This window comes from Sceloporus occidentalis, unplaced genomic scaffold (assembly GCF_023333645.1).
Source record: "Sceloporus occidentalis isolate IW3139 unplaced genomic scaffold, rSceOcc1.0.p SCAF_3, whole genome shotgun sequence".
In the NCBI taxonomy this organism is placed as follows: Eukaryota; Metazoa; Chordata; class Lepidosauria; order Squamata; family Phrynosomatidae; genus Sceloporus; species Sceloporus occidentalis.
In genome coordinates, this window is record NW_028316983.1 from 125,260,282 (window position 1) to 125,281,531 (window position 21,250).

Consider the following 21,250-nt stretch of genomic DNA (forward strand, 5'->3'; position numbering starts at 1 on the left):
AGGCCAATGCAATTTTAGGCAGCATCAATAAAAGTATAGTGTCTAGGTCAAGAGAAGAAATAGTGCGACTGTATTTTGCTTTGGTCAGGCCCCACCTGGAATACTGTGTCCAGTTCTGGGCATGACAATTCAAAAAGGATGTTGAGAAACTGGAGCGTGTCCAAAGGAGGGTGACTAAAATGGTGAAGGGTCTGGAAACTATGCCCTGTGAGGAACGACTTAGAGCTGGGGATGTTTAGCCTGGAGAAGAGACGGTTGAGAGGTGTGAAGTCAAAGGTTTTCATGGCTGGCATCCATGGTTTTTTGTGGGTTTTTCGGGCTATGTGGCCATGTTCTAGAAAATTTTCTTCCTGACGTTTCACCAGCATCTGTGGCTGGCATCTTCAGAGAATGCTTTGCCTGGAAAAAGTTGGGTGTATATATACTGTGTGAGCCTGGGAATGCAGGAGTGATTTGCATGTGTATTGTTCTGTGCTGATGGCCAGTCTCAGTTACTTTTTATTGCCCACATTAGCAACAGTATCTGGAACTCCCTTTGGAGTCTTGAAATGTCATGAGAGATTCTTGTCCTTTAGCCATTCCTTTTGTGTTTCTCTTTAGGATCTTTCCAGTATTTTACATGTTTTCCTTTCTTAGTTAGCTTGGATGTTCTTTCTTCCTGCCCGTTTGGGAATTTATGGCCTCCATGGGCCTCTTCAAGAAGTGCCTTCACTGCAAACAAAATTTTTCTGTTAACTGGCCATTGCAATTAACTTCTTTGTGTAGGAATGATGCTTGTGCAAGAACCTGCAGAACCTTCAAAACATCCCATGCAAGAGTACCTCCAATATTAAGGCATGTTATGGGAGGCTTGTTTAACATCTCTGAACTCGCCTTCCAAAAACACATCTTTTTATACAGCTCCCAGTGGGCATGCTGAAAAAAACCCAGTCTGGCCCATCTATCTCTGGTTGTTGTTGTTAGCTGCCCTCGAATTGAACTCACCCCATGGTGACGCTGTGTATGAAACATCACCAAGATCCTTTATCCTCCACTGCTCTGATTAGGTCTTGTAGATTCAGGCCCATGAGCCCCCTAATCTTGTGTACAGTCTTCTAGGTTGAATTTATGTAGATCTTCTGTAGTCATTATTTTTGTTTTCTTTATGTTCAGCAACAAGCCTGCCTTTGCACTTTCTTCCTTGACTTTCCTTAGTAATTGTTGCAAGTCCATGATGTTTTCCGCTAGTATAATGCTATCCTCATGTCCTAGATTATTGATGTTGCTTCTTCCTATCTTTATTCTGTCTCCTTCCAAGTCTAAAGATGCTCTTAGTATGTTATTTTCTGCATACAAGTTGAACAAGTAGGGTGATAATATGCGGCCTTGCCTGACCCACTTGTCATTTGTATGAAATACAGATTTCTAATCAGAACTATCAAATCTAGAGGCACTCCCAAGTCTTTAAGACTGTTTCATGTGAACTTCATCTTTTGTCAAAGTGGCCTTTCTGGTGGCTATTACATCAGGAAGGAGGGCCAGGAACTGGTTGCCTTATGCTCTTACCCTTCCATCTTGAGCGTGTCTTTCTTCAATCTGATATTTCACTCCTGCCAAAGGTAGTATCCACTGTTCACATGTCATAGTAATTAGAACTCCCTATATTCTACCCATATCCAGCTACATACTTAACACATGCTCTCCATTCCTTAGATGTTCAGCAAACTCTCACTTTACATGGGCAGTTGACTACCCCTTTGTAGAAAGTCTTTCATCTTATTCTATGTTATGGCAGTAATAATAACAACAACAACAACAAGAAGAAGTTATTTATAGCCCGCCCAATCACAAGGAATCCAGGCGGGTTACAACAATAAAAATATAGAGAATACAATAAAATAAAATACAAAAAATAAATAAAATAAAATAAAATAAAATAAAATAAAATAAAATAAAATAAAAGAGAGTGACGTTAGTTACAGTAATTTACAGTTAGGCCTGATGGAAATTGGGCCTGTCTTTTTCACTCCCTCCCAAGTCTGATGATGACAGTTGGGATGGAGGGAGGACTTTTCTTCTTGAGCTAAGAATATAATTTTTATTAATTTTAATTTAATTCTTCTCATTGGACAGAGTGACGTAAGTCACAGTAAATGGGGAGAAGAATTAGGTAGGGAAGGCCTGCTGGAAGAGATCCGTCTTAAGAGCCTTCTTAATGGCTGTAAGAGTAGAAATGTTGCGGATCTCCTTCGACAGGTCGTTCCATAGCTGCGATGGAAAAGGCCCTCTGGGTGACTGAAGTTAGCCTAGATTTTATTGGCTGAAGTAGATTCTTCCCCGAGGACCTTAAGTGCGGGATGGACAGTATGGAAGAAGGCGGTCCCTTAAGTATTCTGGACCCAAGCCATGTAGGGCTTTAAAGTTAATCACCAACCCCTTGTACCTTGCCTGGAAACTAATTGGCAGCCAGTGAAGGGATTTCAAAACTGGTGTTATGTAATCATTACGAGAACCTGTAATTAACCAGCCTGCCATATTTTGTACAAGTTGAAGTTTCTGAACTTGGCACAAGGGTAGCCCCATGTAGAGCGCATTGCAGAAGTCCAATCGAGAGGTGATCAGCACATGTAGGAGCCCTGGTGGTGCAGTGGGTAAATGCCTGTACTGCAGCCATTCACTCAAAACCACAAGGTTGCGAGTTCAAGACCAGCAAAAGGGCCCAAGCTCGACTCAGGCTTGCATCCTTCCGAGGTCGCTAAAATGAGTACCCAGACTGATGGGGGCAAATTAGCTTACTTGCTAATTAGCTTACTTGCTGTTCACCGCTATGATCTTTGGAATAGCGGTATATAAATAAAACAAATTATTAAAATTATTATGTACTACTGTTTCAACGTCTCCCTGCTCCAGGAAGGGGCACAGCTGGCGTATCAGCCGAAGCTGATAACAAGTGCTCCTGACTGTTGCATCCACCTGAGCCGTCAGGTGAAGTGATGAGTTGAGGAGCACCCCCAAGCTGTGGACAGAGTTTTTCAGGGGAAGTGTGACCCTATCCAGAACTGGCTGACATAATTCCATACCAGGGCTTGGGTTTCCTATAACGAATACCTCTGTCTTACCTGGATTCAGCTTGAGTTGGTTATTCCCTCATTCAGTCCATTACCGCCCCAAGACAGGCATTCAGAGGAGAGATGCCATCCTTAGTCACTGCATCAGTCTGAGACAGAGAGAAATATATTTGGGTGTCATCAGTGGGTGGGCATGCACCTAAAGGATTGCTCAGCTCTATAAGTTTCCAAAGATTTAGCTGTGCATGTGCAGGATGACTCATATGAGCAAGTTCATAGCTGACCACTCAACCAAAGTTACAAGTAAGCACCCTGTCCTTCTTAAGTCTGTGGATGTATTGAGTGTTCTACTGTTATCTATGGTAACATTTGTACTTTGTTTACTTAGAAACAGCTAAATCCTTTTATTTTCTGTGAATTAAACTAAATTTATTGTGTAACAGCTATGGTCAGCCCTCAGTATCTGCAAGGGATCCACTCCTGATTCCCGTATGGATGCCAAAATCCGTGGATGTTCAAGTCCCACTGTTCTCAATGATGGCACAGTCATGCAGCCATGCCACTATTGGGGACAATGAGACTTTGCTGCCCTGGCCGCCCGAACCCCACCTCACCTTTCTCACTGTGGAGGATGATGGCAGGCTGCCTCCTTTTCCTCCCCCCTCCTCCTCTTCCTCTCTCTGCCTCTTTCTCACTGCTGCCTTTTCCCCTCCACCACCTTTTTCCCTCTGCTGCCTCCTCCTCGTTCCTCAGCCTCTTCCTCTTCCTCTGCTGCCAACCCCTTTACAGACTTGCCATCTGTGGATGGTAGAATCCGCAGATGGCCTATTGCATAATGTTTCTTTTCTTTCTGGGTGCAACAGTCTGTGCACATTTAGTTGGTCAACCTTGTACCCTGAAAAAGCTATTCAGATGTGCATTTCTCTCTGCTAGCTAATGGAGAAGAGGCAGTAAAGACATTCCTCCCACTCCAACCACTGTTCTAGCATCACATCTTGAAGTCTGCATCCCTAATGACTTGGATTTTGTTTTTAAATAGAATGAAATAGAGCTAGAATTTAAATTTTCTACCCAGTACAAATGGGAGAGCCAGTCTAGCATAGTGGTTTAAGCACTGGATTCCGACTCTGGAGCCCACTAGTTCAAATCTCCACTCAGCCATGGAAATCCACTAAATGACCTTGGGCAAGTCACACTCACTCAGCCTCAGAGGAAGGCAAAGGCAAACTCCCTCTGTACAAATCTTGCAAAGAAAAGACTATGATAGGTTCTCCATAAATTGGAAATTACTTGAAGACACACAACACCAAAATTATGCTACTGTCATTTGTTCATTTAATAATAATAATAATAATAGGATTTATTTATATGCCGCCAAATCACTGGGAATCCAGGCGGTTTACAACAGAGGGGATAATAGACGGTTCCCTGCCCTCAGGCTTACAATCTAAAAAGACACGACACAAAAGGAGAAGGGAATGGTGGGGGGAGGGGATCAGGTCCAGCATTCTTCTCTCCCTCTGAGGTCTGGACCAAGGCAGATGGACTGGAGGGAGGGCTTTTTCTTCAGGCTAGCCCTGATGGAGCTGGGCCTGCCTGGTCAACTTCCTCATAGGCCGGAAGATGACAATTATGGGGGGAGGAGTCTCTTCTTCCAGGCTAGCCCTGATGGAGCTGGGCCTGTCTGGTCAACTCCCTCATAGGCCGGAAGATAACAGTTATTTAAGGAAAATCACAAGTGTTTTCTCTTCCCAGTCCACCCAACCCTGAAGTTGGCAAGTTGATGCTTATACAGTAGTCGGCTGTTTTTTAAAATGAGGGTCAAATTTATTCTATTAGAATATTCTTAGGTGTACTTTAATCATTCATCTTGTCTTTTGCCTTGTGTCATCAGCTTCAACAAGGGAGGGAGAGCCTTGCCATATGAAGCAAGTATCTGACAAGCTACATTATGAAAGAAAAAGTTTTGATTTTTTTTTCTCCCCTTGTACCTTATCAAGGATTTGAAGCAGACTGAGGCTATCCAGCTTCTACAGGCACAACTGAACAACATGACACAACTGGTCTTTAATCTGTCAGCAACTGTGACTGAACTGAAAAGAGAGGTAAAAATCTGAACGATATGCAAGAAAAATATTTTACAAATTGGATGCTAACCTAGGTCATAGAAAATATGTTTCAGCTGTAACTCTTCTGAACAAAATCATTAATATTAAAAATGGTGTCATGTTTCTAAGTTTCAAAAATTATTTAGATCCTCAATTAACACACATTTTTCATGTTAAAAATACTACATGATATCCCTGGTCATTTGGGGACCTATTTGTAATGTGTCAGTCAACTTAAGACAGTCTAGCAGATGTTCATAATATTCCTAAGGAACAATGTAAAGTTGAAGTTTTACAAGTTCTGTTTGAAGATCTGCACTTTATGGACCATGAGCAGTCTGTTGTTTTGCTCCCCATTTTTTGCTCGCCAGTCTAATTGTTCTTATGAGGTGTTTAATATTTTGTTCTGAGCTGCCCTGGTAATTTATTCAAAGGGAATGCTATACATTGAAATAATAGATAAGCTTGCTAGCCTTGCTGTTAACTCTGGTGAAGATTGTGGGCTGTGTTGCAGCAGCTCATTTATGTATGTTTCATATTTAATTGTGAATATCTCTTGTGTATTTTTAGGTTTCTGATCGCCAAAGCTATCTTGTGATTTCTTTGATACTCTGTGCCATCCTAGGTTTGATACTTTTTGTGCAACGTTGCAAAAATAAATCAGAGTTCAACAATAATTACTTCTCAAAAGTTCCCAAAAGTGATTACTATCCCAGTCCCAAAAGGTAGCTTTATTTCCTAGTTTACTTGTTGCTTTGTAATTTGTGTTCTTTCTTTGAATTTACTGTATTCAAGGAAACTATTCCTGATTGACAACCGAGCTTATTGAGAACTGATCCATTAGCAGTTTAAAAAACTGTTTGCCATACTTTGTTTTGACTAAGACATAATTTCATTTCTCACTTTCATCAAAAAATCACAGTGTTTGTGAAATGTTACTGGTTGGGAGTGTGGATATTTTCACAGAATTTTTATTGGTGTCTCCAGCATGATAGAAATATCACCAGAATGAATTTAAAAGAACAGCTCCTCACATTTACCCCACATATTCTTGAGGCTAGATTTGGCCCAGAAGTTGCACTGGAACGTAACATTCCCATAAAAGGCCTGTGAAAATAACACCGTTAAGAAATTGGTTGAACCTGTCCTCCAAATAATCTTTATGAAGAGCCAGTTGAAAGACTTTTTAGTATAAACATATACCTGTGCAAAATTTCTCATTGACCCACTGACTTGCCTACTCCTTCTGGGATATAAGTGATACCACCTCCATAAACTTTCACTAACATATGACTTTGCTCTGAGCAAATTTTCAGTAGCAAAATACTTTGGCACTAGGCACTGCACTATTTGATGGTAGAAACTTACAAATGACAAGGTTTCTGAGAATTTCTCCTAAATGGAAAGCTTGGTTTTGGATGTAAAGCAGAAAATGATGATGAGAAGAGAATATGTATTTATAGATTTTTGTGGGTTTTTTGGGCTATGGTGGCCATGTTCTAAAAGAGTTTATTCCTGACGTTTTGCCAGCATCTGTGGCTGGCATCTTCAGAAAAGCCTTTGACTTCACAATATGTATTTATCTTTATAAATATTTATTTCCAACTAAAAAGGTATTTTTTTCACCTATAGATGTGTTTCTTCCTATGATGATATGAATTTGAAAAGGCGAACTTCTTTCCCACTCACTAGATCTCAGTCTTTTCAGCTTAACAACAAAGAAGGTAATTCAGCTATTTGTTTCTACAGCATTTCATGGCAAAATTGGTGCTAACTTCAAGTAACAGAACAGCATAAATTTGTGTCTGATTCAGTATTAATTTAGGAAAAGGCTGAGTAATTAAATGCATCCACTAAGTGGTCAGACTTTCTAAGGTTAGCATGATTTGGGCAACACCTGGAATACCTTTCCCATTCATTGATCATGTGTCCCTGACCCAATGAACCTTCTTCACCAACGTTGAAGGGTTTTAACTGTTGAGGGTTCTTTCAAAAGAAGAATAGGTTCGTTTGCTGCAGAAATAAGGGAATCGTGTTTCCAAAGTATAAGAAGTTGATTGGTATTTCAATCTCTTGCTGATACTTCAGGTCACACAGACTTGCTGTGGGAAGTCATTGTAAAATATAAGAAGGTATGTTTAGCCTGGAAAAGACAAGGTTAAGAGGTGATATGATAGTTCTGTTTAAATATTTGAAGGGATGTCATATTGAGGAGGGAGCAAGCTTGTTTTCTGCTGCTCTAAAGAACAGGACCCAGAACAATGGATGCAAGCTACAGGAAAAGAGATTCCACCTCAACATTAAGTTGAACTTCCTGACAGTGAGAGCTGTTACACAGTGGAATACACTCCCTCGGAGTGTAGTGGAGTCTCCTTCCTTAGAGGTCTTTAAGCAGAGGCTGGATGGCCATCTGTTGGGGATGCTTTGAGTGAGAGTTCCTGCATGGCAGGGGGTTGGACTGGATGGCCCTTGTGGTCTCTTCCAACTCTGTGATTCTATGATCTGCTCATCATCCCAGGCCACTACTGATACACAATAGTTTCTTTTCACAGCATCACCAATAGGATAGCATAATCCATAACCTTTCATTAACACACATGCCCAAGGACAGTAATTAAGCATGACAAGACCATGATTATTTAAGAAAGTATGAGAACTTTGAAAGGGGGAAAGATACTTAAAGTTGCTTTCTGTGTAACAGCCTCTCTGGAGAAATAATTTTCTCCATCCATGAAGTGATATATAATTTCAGACCTTCAAATTATCCAGAATTTCAGTTACCATATTAATTTCCATCCTTTTGCCCCCCAGGTTATATAAGTGTATGATGAAATTTGAATTTATTCTTTTGTATTATACTCTCCAAGTATAACAAGTACAACAACTTGTTGTTGTGTGCCTTCAAAGTATTTTGCACTTATTGTGACTCTAAGACAAAACTATCATGATGTCTTCTTGGCAAGATTTATTCAGAGCAGGGTTACCTTTGCATTCTTCTGGGGCTGCAAGAGTGTAACTTGTGCAAGGTCATCAGTTCGTTTCCATGGCTGAGCAGGGATTTGAAACCTGGTCTCCAGGGTCATACCCAAACCACTATACTATGCTGGGTCTCATAAAAGATGTAACATCTGATATAAGAACATTTTTGGAACTGAACTGTAGGTTCGTTAGATTGACCTTCCACTTTCTAGTTGAATTCTTTTTAATGCCTCCATGTATTGTTAAAAGGGAATTATAATCTGTATGAAAGTAATCATTTGTGTATACTTTCTGACTTTCCCCCCCTTTCAGTGGACCCAGATGACTTCTATATTGTAGAACCACTGAAGTTTTCCCCAGAAAAAAAGGTATGTTATTTTGTAGAAAAGTGTACCAAGGACGCTAATATACTTAGTACCAGTATGTGATTGATTGTTCCTAAGTTTGTGCTTGTGTTGTGTGTTTGTGCTTTCAAACTGAGACAGGTTGCCCAGCTCATTTCTAATTTCTTAAGAGAATTTGCAGAAAGTTATCAAGAACAGGATTCAGCATGTAGAATCTTGTCCTTGAACTCAAATACATGATCTTGAAGCATTCTTACTAATGTTTTTTCCCTCTGTTTTAGAAGAAACGTTGTAAATATAAAAGTGAAAAAATTGAAACCGTCAAGCCAGTGGCTGAGCCAGTGCAACAAGTAGCTAATGGAGAATTAAAAAGCAGGAAGCCCTTTACAAATCAGAGAGACTTCTCCAATATTGGTGATGTATATCACTCTTTGTACAAAGGTCCGCCATCAGAAGGAAGTTCTGAAACCTCATCACAGTCAGAAGAATCCTACTTCTGTGGCATTTCAGCATGCACAGGTTTGTGCAATGGACAGGTCCAAAAGACAAAAACTGAGAAGAGGGCCATCAAACGAAGACGATCTAAAGCCCCAGAACAGGAGAAACTTATAAAAACTTTAATACAGACTAAGACGGGGTCCTTGCCAAGCCTGCATGATATCATCAAAGGAAACAAGGATTTAACTGTGGGAACACTGGGTGTCACAGCTGTTTCTGGGCATCTTTAAAGTTAATTGAACTCTTCATAATAGGAACTTTTTGTATGACAAATCTTGTAGTATTTGGTGACAGGGAAATTATTTGGTTTATTGGGAAGCATCTAGAAATTATGATAATTCTTTTAAAACTAGATAGGATTGTGTCAGCAACCACCTTTGGTTAATAAGCTTCAGCATTTTCAGAGCTGACTTTCTGAATGGACAATTTTGGATTAAGTGAAGATTCGGAGTAGGGATTCATTTTATATACAGTGTTTTACAATGGCTGAAGTCCAAGATCTTGAACCCAATTTTAGTGGAACAGAGTTGAAGCGTAACTGTTTTCCATTTTGCTGTGGTCCTGTTTCTAGCACCTTCCCATATTTATGTGCCTTTTGTCTATTTATAATACTACTGGAAAGGAACAATTTTATTTGTACTTTTTAAATTTTCTGCAAATACAGCACTACCATGCTGTCAGATAGATCAGCCTTCAGTAAAATTGAGTGATATGACTTGGACACTGTGGAACAGATGCTAGATGTACTTTGTCTTTACATCAGGAGTGGGTATCTTGTGGCTCTGGAGATATTGTTGATCTACAGATCTCATAATCCCTCACCATGGACTATGATGACTCGGACTGGTGGGAGTTGCAATATCTGGAGGGCCACATTATCTACTCCTGCTTTAGATCTTTGTTTTGTAAACTCATTTGTGACCATCATGACATACATCTGATGTAGTACCTGCTGTCACTTGACACAGTGCCCCTTCAGGATGTAGTACTAATACACTTGTGGCCAGATTAACTTGATTAACAATTATGAACAGCAATATGATTTTTTCTTCCTATGCTAAGAAATTGGAAATATAATTTGCCCAGTTATTTGACCAAGTAGAAATCCAGCAGTGAATTTAACATCTGACACTATCTATATTATGTTCTAAAAGGTGTGTCCATAATGTTTGCTTTTGCATTGGATAACACTCTGTGCTCTGTGTGTGTGTGTGTGTGCGTGTGCGTGTACTTAATAAATAGTGGGAGCATGAGTACATCAGAATGAATGTGATAGAAGGTCCTTTTTGGTTGTTTTGAGGTTACATTGTATAAGTTAACTTATTCAGCACTTTTAGTACCATGTTCCCCCCCCCCCCATGAGCTAATGCCTTTCCTGAATATCATAATGTGACTTATTTAAAGTCTTTTGCAGCTTTCATGTTAGTTTGAGTACTTTTTTTTACAGTGTGTACTTAGTCTGCACAACCAGACAAAAGCATGGACCTGGTTTGTTTGTTTTAAAGAACATGGATTGAGAAGGGGGCCCAAACCAGAATGGAAATCAGAATGGTTATACTATTTGCGTGAATTCTGCAAAATTGTGGCACTAGAACTTGTGATGAACTACAAATTTATAGTGCCAGTAGAAACTGTGAATTTCCAAATAAATCTGAATACTTGTCTTTAACATACATTATGTGTTTTGTTTTCCACAAGCAATTCTGGAATTAGCTTTTTAACTAGATATCCTGACTCAGCCATTGGTTTCAGCCATCCTGTGTGCAGAGGTCACCATGCTTCACTTGCCTATTCTAGACATCTTCTACAAGTACCTTCTGTTACAAAATATGGAATAAAATGAGGTGGGAATTATGAGGCCCTCCAGATCTTGTTACATCTGCTAGCTATGTGTTATGGGAAGTGAAGTCCAGCAACATCTGTAGTTTCCAGTTCCTACCTGGCATACCTTCATAGAATTATAAGAAACTGAAAGGGCCATTTAGTCCTATCCCCTGCTGTGCAGGAATATACAGTTACAACACCCCTGAAAGATGCCCATCCAAAGACCTGCAAAGAAGGAGAGTCCACCATCTTCTGAGGCAATTTATTCCACTGTCAAACAGCTCTTACAATAAAGAAGTTCTTCCTAATGTTTAAGTAGAATCTCTTGTAATTTGAATTCATCGGTTTGTGTACTAGTCTCTGGAGCAGTAGAAAATACCTTTGATCCACCTTGAGCATGATATCCATTAAGATATTTAAAGATGGCTATTATATCACATCTCAGTCTTTCCTTCAAGCTAAACCTTCTGAGCTGCCTAAGTTAATCTTGATAAAGCTTGGTTTCAAGTGCTTTGATCATCTTGGTTGCCTTTCTCTGGAAACGTTCTAGTGTGTCAATATCTTTCTCGAAATGTGGTGCCCAGAGGTGGACACAGCATTCCAGGTGAACTCTCACCAAAGCAGAATATAGTGCCTCTAATATTTTCCTTGATTGGAACACTATACTCTTGTTGATGCAGCCTAGAACTGTATTAGCTTTTTTGGCCATCGTATCACACTGTAATCTCCCTTTTCACGTGTACTAGGAAAGTATCCTATATATCCTATATTTTATGCATTTTATGTATTGCCTTAACATCTATTGATGTTACCATTTATTTTGGTTCTTTCATGCAGCTCTCCAATCTATTAAAGGCATTTTAGATTTTGCCCCTCTAAGGTATTAGCTGCCCCTCCTAATGCCCTCCAGTTGAGTGGTTGGAGGCTCTAAATGTAAATAGCAACTCTTCATCTTACAATAATAATTACTGGTGGGACTATGCTTACTATGGGAATGAAGCTTGATGCCACTATTACCTAACCCATAGGTATACAGCCTAGGTGTCAGGAACACACTTTGGCAATTGCCTCCACTGAGCATGCTGTTCAGCACATGAAACATACCTTACAGAAGAGACTTTTGGTGATGTAACAAGAAACTATTCAGGCAGCCTGCTAAAGCAGTTTAACCTTCAGCCATTACTATTTCCAATCAGACAGTGGTCCCTGTTGCAACTTGGCTGCTGCAGCCTTCAATCTCTGATACCTCAACCTCCAACTCTGGGATGGATTTGGATTTGGACTCAGTCATCCTCCCAACAAGAAAGTCCCTTACAATTTCACTCAAAGATTTGGAGCCTGCCTGTCCGATGGACAAAGTTAAACCCTGCATTGACCTAATGATGCAAATGGCAAAGTCACTATATTTCTCCATCACTCAGCCACAGTCATAAATCAACGACCCGACCCGGTATTCTATTGTGCCCAGACTCACCATGCTAGTTGTGTTGCCTGTGTTACCATCCCTTGTTCAGGTAATTTGCAAATCCTAGTCAAGTCTCTCTCCAAATAAGATCAAAGCACTCTACAGGATGCAGGATTCTGATATGACTTTGCTTTGTCAAATTCAAAGTTGAATTTGATCATCATGGATGCAGCTCAGTCCTGAGCATCTCAAAGACTTCATTCCACACCGGCTGACAAGGAGGGTAAAAGATTGGATTCAGTGGTTAGAAGGTTCTACTGTTCTGACACTCTCAGCTGCAAGATCTCGAATTACCTTGCGTGCATGGGCATCTACAACCAGCTGCTGTGGGAAAAGCTAACTGCCTTTCTCAACAAGTTGGGAGATGAAGATTGAAGGCCATCTTTGTTGCTCCAGTACAAGGCCCATAAATTAGCTGGGCAGTTCATGATCATGCCCTCTTGCCACATCACAAACTGTGATGATAAAGCAATGGTGGGTGCTGTGGCCCTCCAAAGATATGCCTAGCTTTGGTCTTTAGGGCTTTCTCTGAGCAGGCACAATCAGTGGTTAAAGATTAGCAATTAAATAATGAAGGTCTCTTCAACATAGAAACAGTAACAAAATTAAAACATATGCAAAAGATGCAGTCCACCATTAGGACATACATGTTCAATCTATTAATCTAGCCTAGCATGAAGTCCAGCCCTTTACTGGTAATGACATGGCCTTGAACAGATTGTACAGGCCATCTCAGGCTCAACATCAACATGTCTTTCCACTGGCTTTCTCTGCTAGGTAAAAGCTGACCTGGATCCAAATTTAAGTCTGGAGACTAAGAATCATCAAGTAGAGACTTCTAAACATCTCCTTTGACTCCCTCCCAGACGTCAGCTCTGCTACCACCTTAATACCAAACACCACTGTACCTCCAATGCCTACTCCTCCATTTCACAACCGTATTGAGAAATTCTGCCCTACTTGACATTATCAAAAGAAGCTATGCCATCAAGTTCCAGACGTATCCTCTCACAGGCATCGTTCGATCCACTCCTCCATCCATCCCACTATTCTAGGAGGTGGGTCTCCTCTTGCAAAAAGGGACCATTGAACTCATCTCTCCTCCACAACACATTGAAACCAAGAAGGTCAAGGTTCTGCATCCTATGCTGGACCTCAAAGATGTCAATCACTACATCCATTCACCATGCTTCAGGATGGTGACTCTCTATTCTGCCCCCCCCCCCCCCCCCGCCCAAGAGAGTGATTGGTTTGCCACACTGGACTTGAATGATGTCTACTTCCATATTTCAATTTGGGTATCCCACCAGAGGTTTCTGTGCTTTATAGTAGGGGAAAGGCATAACAATTTTTTTTTAAAGAAAAGGAGCAAAGGCACAACAATTTTAGGTTTTGCCCTACGGTCTCATTTGGCCTTCTATGTTGACAGGACTGCAGCTTTTTAGGCCTCAAAGACTCCATCTGCTGCTCATCAACAAAGAAGTGACTGCCTGTTTCCCATTGCGCATCGATCCAGCATTCAGACTGCCTTGAAAGGACCCTCCAACTGGAATTTGAGCCCATTTCATGCAGGCTGTTGCTGAATTTTCAGACTTCCTGGCTGGTGTGCGACTTGAGGACATTTATCATGCAGCTATGGTTGCAGTCTATGACTTTCATAACTCACTACAGAGTAGACTCAAGGCCCTGGGCTGACACTACTTTTGGGAGAGCTGTACGTCATTCCATTTTATTTTGATTTTATCTTTGAAATTTGACTTCTGTACTGTATTTGATATTTCAGAGCACTTCCATTTCTTGAAACTGCTTCTATACCGTTATTGCTTTATATGGGTGGAAGGCATTATGCTCAGTTTTCACACTGATGTCTTGGATTTTACTTAATGTTTGTAAATGTTTGGCTTTTTTGCAATGACACTCTCACCTCTTTCTTGTATAGCTAGCTAATCTCTCACTTGTCTGAGACACAGAAATCACATAGATGGAGTACAGGTTGCACACCTGTAACTAGTTTTTCAAGTGGTCATTCTCCTCTCATCATGTCCTGCTGGTCCTATGGATGGCTCTATTGGTGTACATTGAACTGGCAGTTTTGGCAGGAATGCCACTATACTGCTGGAGGCTGGTGGGGCTACTGCCAAAACACTTATGTAACACTCTAGAAGGTTCAGAAAGATGCATTGCATCTTTCACAATCCATTTGTGTAAGATAATCCATTTGTGTGGTTTCACAGATGTCCAATCAAAGAACTACAGTTACTGGTATGCAGCCTATGCCTCCCAGTAAATTGGATTTAATAGTACAAATCTATTTTTCATGTTATATTTAAATGCTGGTGCGATGTTCTTCAGATCATATTTCAGCATGATAGTTAGTTTAGTGGTCTTCTTTAGCTTTATTCTAATTTTTGATATTAGTAGTTCATAGTCTGTGCTGCAGTCTGCACCTGGTCTCATTTTTGCCACAAGAATCGAGCTTCTCCATCTTCTGTTACTGGTTATGTAGTCTATCTGGTTTTTGTGTTGACTATCTGGTGATACGCATGTGTACTAGTCTTCTTTCAAGTGGTATGAAAAATAATTTGTAATGAATAGATCGTTGACCATGTAAAACTCTTGTCAATCACTCTCCTGCTTCATTTCTTGATCCTAATCCAAATTTTCCTACAATCTTTGACTGTCCTCTGCTTCCTATTTTTGCATTCTAATCACCTATGGTTAACAAGAAATCCTGTTTTGATGTGTTATCACGTCACATCACATCTTCCTGTACATCACAGGATCTCTCAATTTCTTCTTCCTCTGCCTCTGTGGTTGGTACATAAACTTGGATCATGGTAATATTGATGGGTTTTATCTGATGTCTTATTGACATGATTCAATCTGATTTTGCTTTATATCTTTTGACTGAACTTGCTACATCTCTCCTCACTATTAATTCCACTCTGTTTCCTCTTGTACTTTCATATCATGAGTATGGCACTGTGTAATTTCCAAATCAAAATGTCCCATTGTTGTCTGTTTTCTTGTCCCACTCCAAGTATTGCTATGTTTATATGTCCCATTTCTTATTTTACTATGTCTTGCTTCTCTTGACTCATGCTTCTCGCATGCCATGTTTCTATTTTTTAGAATATATAAATTATACATTGTATAATATGTATAGTACAGCTTTGAATATTCTTTTCATTTTTGAGCACCTCTACTAGTAAAACAAAATAGTAAAACAAGAAATGGAACATACAAACATAGCAATACTTGGAGCATATCCCGAGGAGGGTGACCAAAATGGTGAAGGGTCTAGAAACCATGCCCTATGAGGAGAGACTTAGGGAGCTGGGTATGTTTAGCCTGGAAAAGAGAAGATTAAGATGTGATATGATAGCCTTGTTTAAATATGTGAAGGGATGTCATATTGATCATGGATCAAACTTGTTTTCTGCTGCTCTAGAGAACAGGACCCAGAACAATGGATGCAAGCTATAGGAAAAGAGATTCCACCTCAACATTAAGTGGAACTTCCAACAGTGAGAGCTGTTCGACAGTGGAACACACTCCCTCGGAGAGTGGTGAAGTCTCCTTCCTTGGAGGTCTTTAAGCACAGTCTGGATGGCCATCTCTTGGGGGTGCTTTGATTGTGATTTCCTGAATGCAGGGGTTGGACTGGATGGCCCTGGTGGTCTCTTCCAATTCTATGATTCTATGATACAGCTTGACATCCATTTTAGTTCAGTCATGTTGTGCCTTTAGCCCCATCTCTTTTTGTAATTGCCCTCTGTTCTGCCTTTTTAGCACTTTGTTAATGTTCTGCTGGAACATTAATGTCATTTCCTTCACCAGAGAAATGGAAGGATGTATGATTGAGGTAGCATGGAACAGCAACAGATATGCAGCTGTGAAGGGGACAGAAGGAGAGAAGGGAGAAACAAGGAGAAACATCAGAGGGGAAATGATGATTGAGGAAGAGATCAGGAATAGGGCTGTGTGCCCTGATTGCTGTTTACTAGCCCAAATGTTTCCTGAATGGCTTTTTGTTCTGATAAGAGAGAGAACGTTTTTCCAGTTTCAGTTATGCAGTGCAAATAAATTTTTGCAGTAAACAGAAGGCACAAAGCAAAATGCTATGGAATAATTTAATCAGTATGAATGCTCCAACTGTTCCACTCCTTTTGGAACTCTTGAAGCAGAGCAGAGCAGACCACAAATTGTTGTGGGCAGAAGAAGCTCACTGTTTCCAGATCAAGGGGCACCAGCCTGGTGTTGATGGCATGTTCACTGGTGGGCGTAGTTTTGTCTTTTGAAGAAGATATACTCTTGACTCATTAGGTTTGACAGACATTGTTTCTATCAGTGACAAGAGTGGTTTGAAAGAGTAACTGCTTCTTGTCCTGCTTCTGCTTCAACAACAACAGTTTCTTTAAAAGCAAATGCTCATACCATTTCAAAACTCTTCTTGTTCAAAGGTGATAGATGAAAAAATTGGATGTATATCAAGAGAAATGTTTTTCTTTCCCTCTAACCACTTTAAACCCTTAAAGCTATTTGTCTGCTCATCTGTAGTTTTTGTGAATTATAAAATGGGAAAAGGGTAGGGGTGATCATATAGCAAACACACATTGCAATCTTGCACTCTCATTTATTCCAACTAGAAGGAGATAGGATACCAACCAGGTTCCCTGCACTAGCAAATCCTTGGGGAGAGGATTTACAACGACACTACAGCATGTTCCACTGTTATCCTGGCATATCCTAACACAATGGTTCAGTAGCCAAAAAATAAGCAGCACAGGTGGTGTATGGGGGCAGGGAGAGGGACTTCACTGGAACTGTACAGTCATTTTGCCCCTAAAAGAAGGATAACATTAAAAGGCCTAAAGGTGGGAGCCCTTAAAACTCAATAAGTTTAAACTACCACCACCCCATTTCAAGAGCCACCATGGCTTGAGTGTTGGCTGGCACTATGAGGGATTAAAGGTTCAAATCTTTGCTTAGTAATAATTAAAGGGGAGAGAAATGAAAGGGATGACATTGTGGAGGTTTATTATGGACCTCCAAGCCAGACTGAGCACTTGGATGATGGCTTCCTGGAATGGAAAAACACACATTCAGAAAAGAAAGATGTAGTTGTAATGGGGAATTTCAACTGTTGATATTTGTTAGAAGTCAAATTCTGCCAACAATGTAAAGTCCAACAAACTCATCACTTGCTTTGCAGACCATTTCATTGTCCGGAAGGTAGAAGAGGCAACGAGGGGATCTGCTTTTTTTTTAAGATCTGATCCTAATCAACAGGGATCACCTGGTTAATGGGGTGGAAATGGTGGGATCCTTAGGTGGCAGTGATCATGTTCTCCTGGAATTTGTTATGCAATGGAAAAGAGAAGCCAAACATACTCAGATTTCAGTAACTTAGGGAAATATTGAGTGTGATCTCATGGTCAGGAATAGTATATGAGAATCAGGTTCATGATAGAGGTTTCTTTAAAGCAAAATATTGAAGGCATAATTTCAAACAATTCCAGTGAGGAGGATGAATGGGAGGTGTTTCAAGAAACCAGGAAGGATGTCTAAGGAACTTTCAACTGAGCCTAGATTTAAAAGGGAAATATACAAGAAATGGAAAGGGGAAGGGGGCTCACTAAAGAGGATTTCAAACAAATAGACATAATGTGTAGGGGGAAAGACAGAAAGCTAAAGTGCAATATGAGTTCAGTCTCAGGTCTATCAAGGTTAAAAACAATAGAAAGGGCTTTTTAGGTGCATAACAAAGGAAAGAACAAGAAAATGGTAGAGCAACTGTGGAGCGGATAGAGAAATGTTCACAGGGAACAGAAAAAAGGCAGAACTATTCAACATCTCCTTTGCCTCAAGTCTTCTCCCAAAAGGAAAACAGTGCTTGACATGGGGCAAATGGGGCAAATGGAGCAAATGATGCAAATTCATTGACCAGCCAAATCAAAAGAATGCTCACCAATGATTTTTTTTTCATCCTGGAGAGATGTGACTAGCGGGGTGCCACAAGGTTCTGTCCTGGGTTCAGTGTTATTCAACATATTTATCAATGACTTGGATGAAGGAATAGAAGGCATGTTTATCAAATTTGCAGGTGACACCAAATTAGGAAGGGAACTTATACCCCAGAAGACAGGATCAGATTTGAAAATGACCTTAACTGATTAGAGACACAATGAATTTCAACAGGGAGATAATCTTAGAAAAATAAAATGCACAGATCTAGGATGGGTGACACTTAGCTTGACAACAGTCCATGTGAAAGGGTTCTAGGACTCCTACTAGATCACAAGCTGAGCATGAGTCAATAGTGTGATGGAGAAGCTAGAAAAGCCATTGCAATTCTAGGCTGAATCAATAGGAGTTCAGTGTTTAGATCAAGGGAAGTAATAGTGCCATTCTGTTCTGCTTTAGTCAGATCTCAACAGGAATCCAGTGTACAGTTCTTCAGAATTCAAGAGAGAGATTGGCAAGCTGGAAGCTCTCCAGAGAAGGACCAAAATGGTGAAAGGTCTGGAAACCATGCCCTATGAGGAATGATTTAGGGAGCTAGGTATTTTTAGCCTGGGAAAGAATCATAGAATCATAGAGTTGGAAGAGACCACAAGGGCAATCCAGTCCGACCCCTGCCATGCAGGAAATCTAAATCAAAGCATCCCTGACAGATGACGATCCAGCCTCTGTTTAAAGACCTCTAAGGAATGAACTACACTCTGAGGGAATGTGTTCCACTGTCAAACAGCCCTTACTGTCAGGAAGTTCCTCCTAATGTTGAGGTGGAATCTCTTTTCCTGTAGCTTGCATCCATTGCTCCGGGTCCTAGTCTCTGCAGCAGGAGAAAACAAGTTAGCTTGTGTGAGATAGATATCTCTAGGATCACCCAAAGTCAGAAATTACTGAAGGCAAATAACAGCAACCACCTTTCATTTTCTTTTCTGCCTACATACCCCTAATAAAGCATATGTTTATGCCAGAAGCACAAAATTATAGAGATGGAAGGGACTGCAAAGGTTATGTAGAAAATCTATAGCTAAAGCACCCCAAGCAGATGACTATGTAGTCCATTTTTTAAACTCTCCAGTAAAGGAAAGCCCACAGTTCCCCAAGACAGTCTGTTCTGCTGTTGACAGCCATTATTGTCAGGGCCTCTGTGTGGCAAAACGTGGATTTAGGAAGCTGCTGTATCTTGCCCAATGTTGTCTCCTCTGAGTAGCAGCAGCTCTTGAAGATCTCTGGTAGAGATGCCCCTTTTGCTTTGTCTGTTGGTGTAGGTTAAATGTGTGGAAGAAGAAGCAAGAAACATAATTCAACTTCATCCCTGACCAGTGTGTATAAGCCAGAGGGCCTGAAAGGGATACTGTGTGTGGGGTGGGAGGGTGGGGTGGGATATAAATGAATAAAAATTAATCAAATAAAAACTACAACTGTGCATGCTCCAAAGCATATGGATAGGCGCATCTACATATGGTCAGAGATCCCAGTTGTGTGGTGTTCCCAAATAAATGCACTGGTATTTTTGTGGTTGCCCTTTCAAATGTGTGGTGGGATGAGACCAGGGGCCACAATCCCACCCCCTCCATATATTTAGTCTATAGCTGTAAGGAACTTAGTGCTTCAGCCAATTAGCTGATTTCTCTGGGAGGTGAAGAGTTCCCTCATTGCACTACCTCCTCCAGAAAATTCCTGGGGATACAACTAGCTGAATTTTTAAACTTCTGCCTTTTTGAAAGGCTATTTTGAGCCTTTTAGAAATGGCCTGGGACTTGGGATGTGAAATATGTTCAGCAGACCTCTGGAATCTTTGCATGCTGGTGGCTTTTCATACTGAACATTGGTGAGGGGGTGCAGGGTGGTGTTAGGTGGGCAAAGTGCAGTCTGCCCAGGTTAGGTAAAGATCAAAATGATCCCAAACTTGATAAAGTTCCCCACTTAAAACATGCCAACAGAAAGCCAAGTTCCATATCAGAGAGAGTGCTGCTAGTTTATCTAGCTCAAATTCTTTTCACACAATGATGCTTAGATTACATCCTCAATAGACATAGACAGCATTGGGGGAATCATTCAAAAGACTTAAGGAAAGTGGTGTGACAAACATTCTCATGAAAATTAACATAACACTGAAGTCATCCTCTCCTCTCTCCCCATATCTTTTTCGCTTGTGCATCAGGTCTTATTTAAAGTGTGAGGTTCAGGGCAGGAATTATCATGTTGTCTTTGTTATCAAATGTTCTAGGAGACATTTTTACAGAAGGGTAGTATATAAATATTTTAAATAAGTAAATAAACAAATAGTGTACTTTAGCAGGGGAAAGCATTTTAAAAACTGCATGAATTTCACTGCAGCCAGGGGCAGGGGCAGAGTCTTGTAACCAGAAATGAAACAAAGATAGATTGGAAAATACTAGGCTCACAAATCAGTATATGAAACATGGGATATTGGCAAGATCAAAGTATTGGGGTAAATTTTGAGACCATAATTTTTTTGGAGACATGCAAGATTTTTTTTTTTTAAAAAATGACTGTTCTGTTAAGTGAAAAAGAAAGAGAAGCCAGAGAGAGTCACAACAAGAATCAACAACCAAAATCAGTTTTAGCTCTTCCTCAATATATTTCTAACTTTATATGCAAGTGCATGTGTTTATGTGCAAGTGTATGTTACGTGTTGTTTAAGGTGGAAACAGAAATAAAAATCATTTAAAAAAAACTTTATAAAGGTTACCTCTGAATGTGGACAAGACACTTGGGTAGATTTTGCATTCTAGTCATGGGGCTCAGTTATCTTGCATCAGAGCAGTGGGTGGGAGCTCTGAGGTTTCCTTCTGTCAGCTCAAAGGCTTTTCAGTGCAGTGGGTGCAAGTGCTGTGTGGGGATGCAGCACAGGAAGAGAGAAATTCTCTGACCCAGCATCAGAACTTGCCCAAGCAGGAGTGAATAGCCTCCAGAGACGTGTGGGTCTTTATGGGTCTTCCTGCC

General features: G+C 40.5%; 1 protein-coding gene across 4 annotated transcripts in view; it reads left to right on the forward strand.

The window, feature by feature from the left end:
* LOC149316709 (SUN domain-containing ossification factor-like) overlaps positions 1-10,651 on the forward strand; it is an 89,230-nt gene extending 78,579 nt beyond the window's left edge. For 3 of the 4 annotated variants that reach the window (XM_089516081.1, XM_089516080.1, XM_089516079.1), the window contains 5 exons: positions 5,048-5,152; positions 5,726-5,880; positions 6,788-6,879; positions 8,447-8,502; positions 8,760-10,651. In XM_089516081.1, the coding sequence (XP_089372207.1) occupies positions 5,048-5,152; positions 5,726-5,880; positions 6,788-6,879; positions 8,447-8,502; positions 8,760-9,206 (855 nt within the window). In that variant the 3' untranslated portion in view covers positions 9,207-10,651. The remainder of the gene's footprint in view (positions 1-5,047; positions 5,153-5,725; positions 5,881-6,787; positions 6,880-8,446; positions 8,503-8,759) is intronic. The other variant, XM_089516078.1, reaches the window with a different exon arrangement.
* The last annotated feature ends 10,599 nt before the right edge of the window (positions 10,652-21,250 follow it).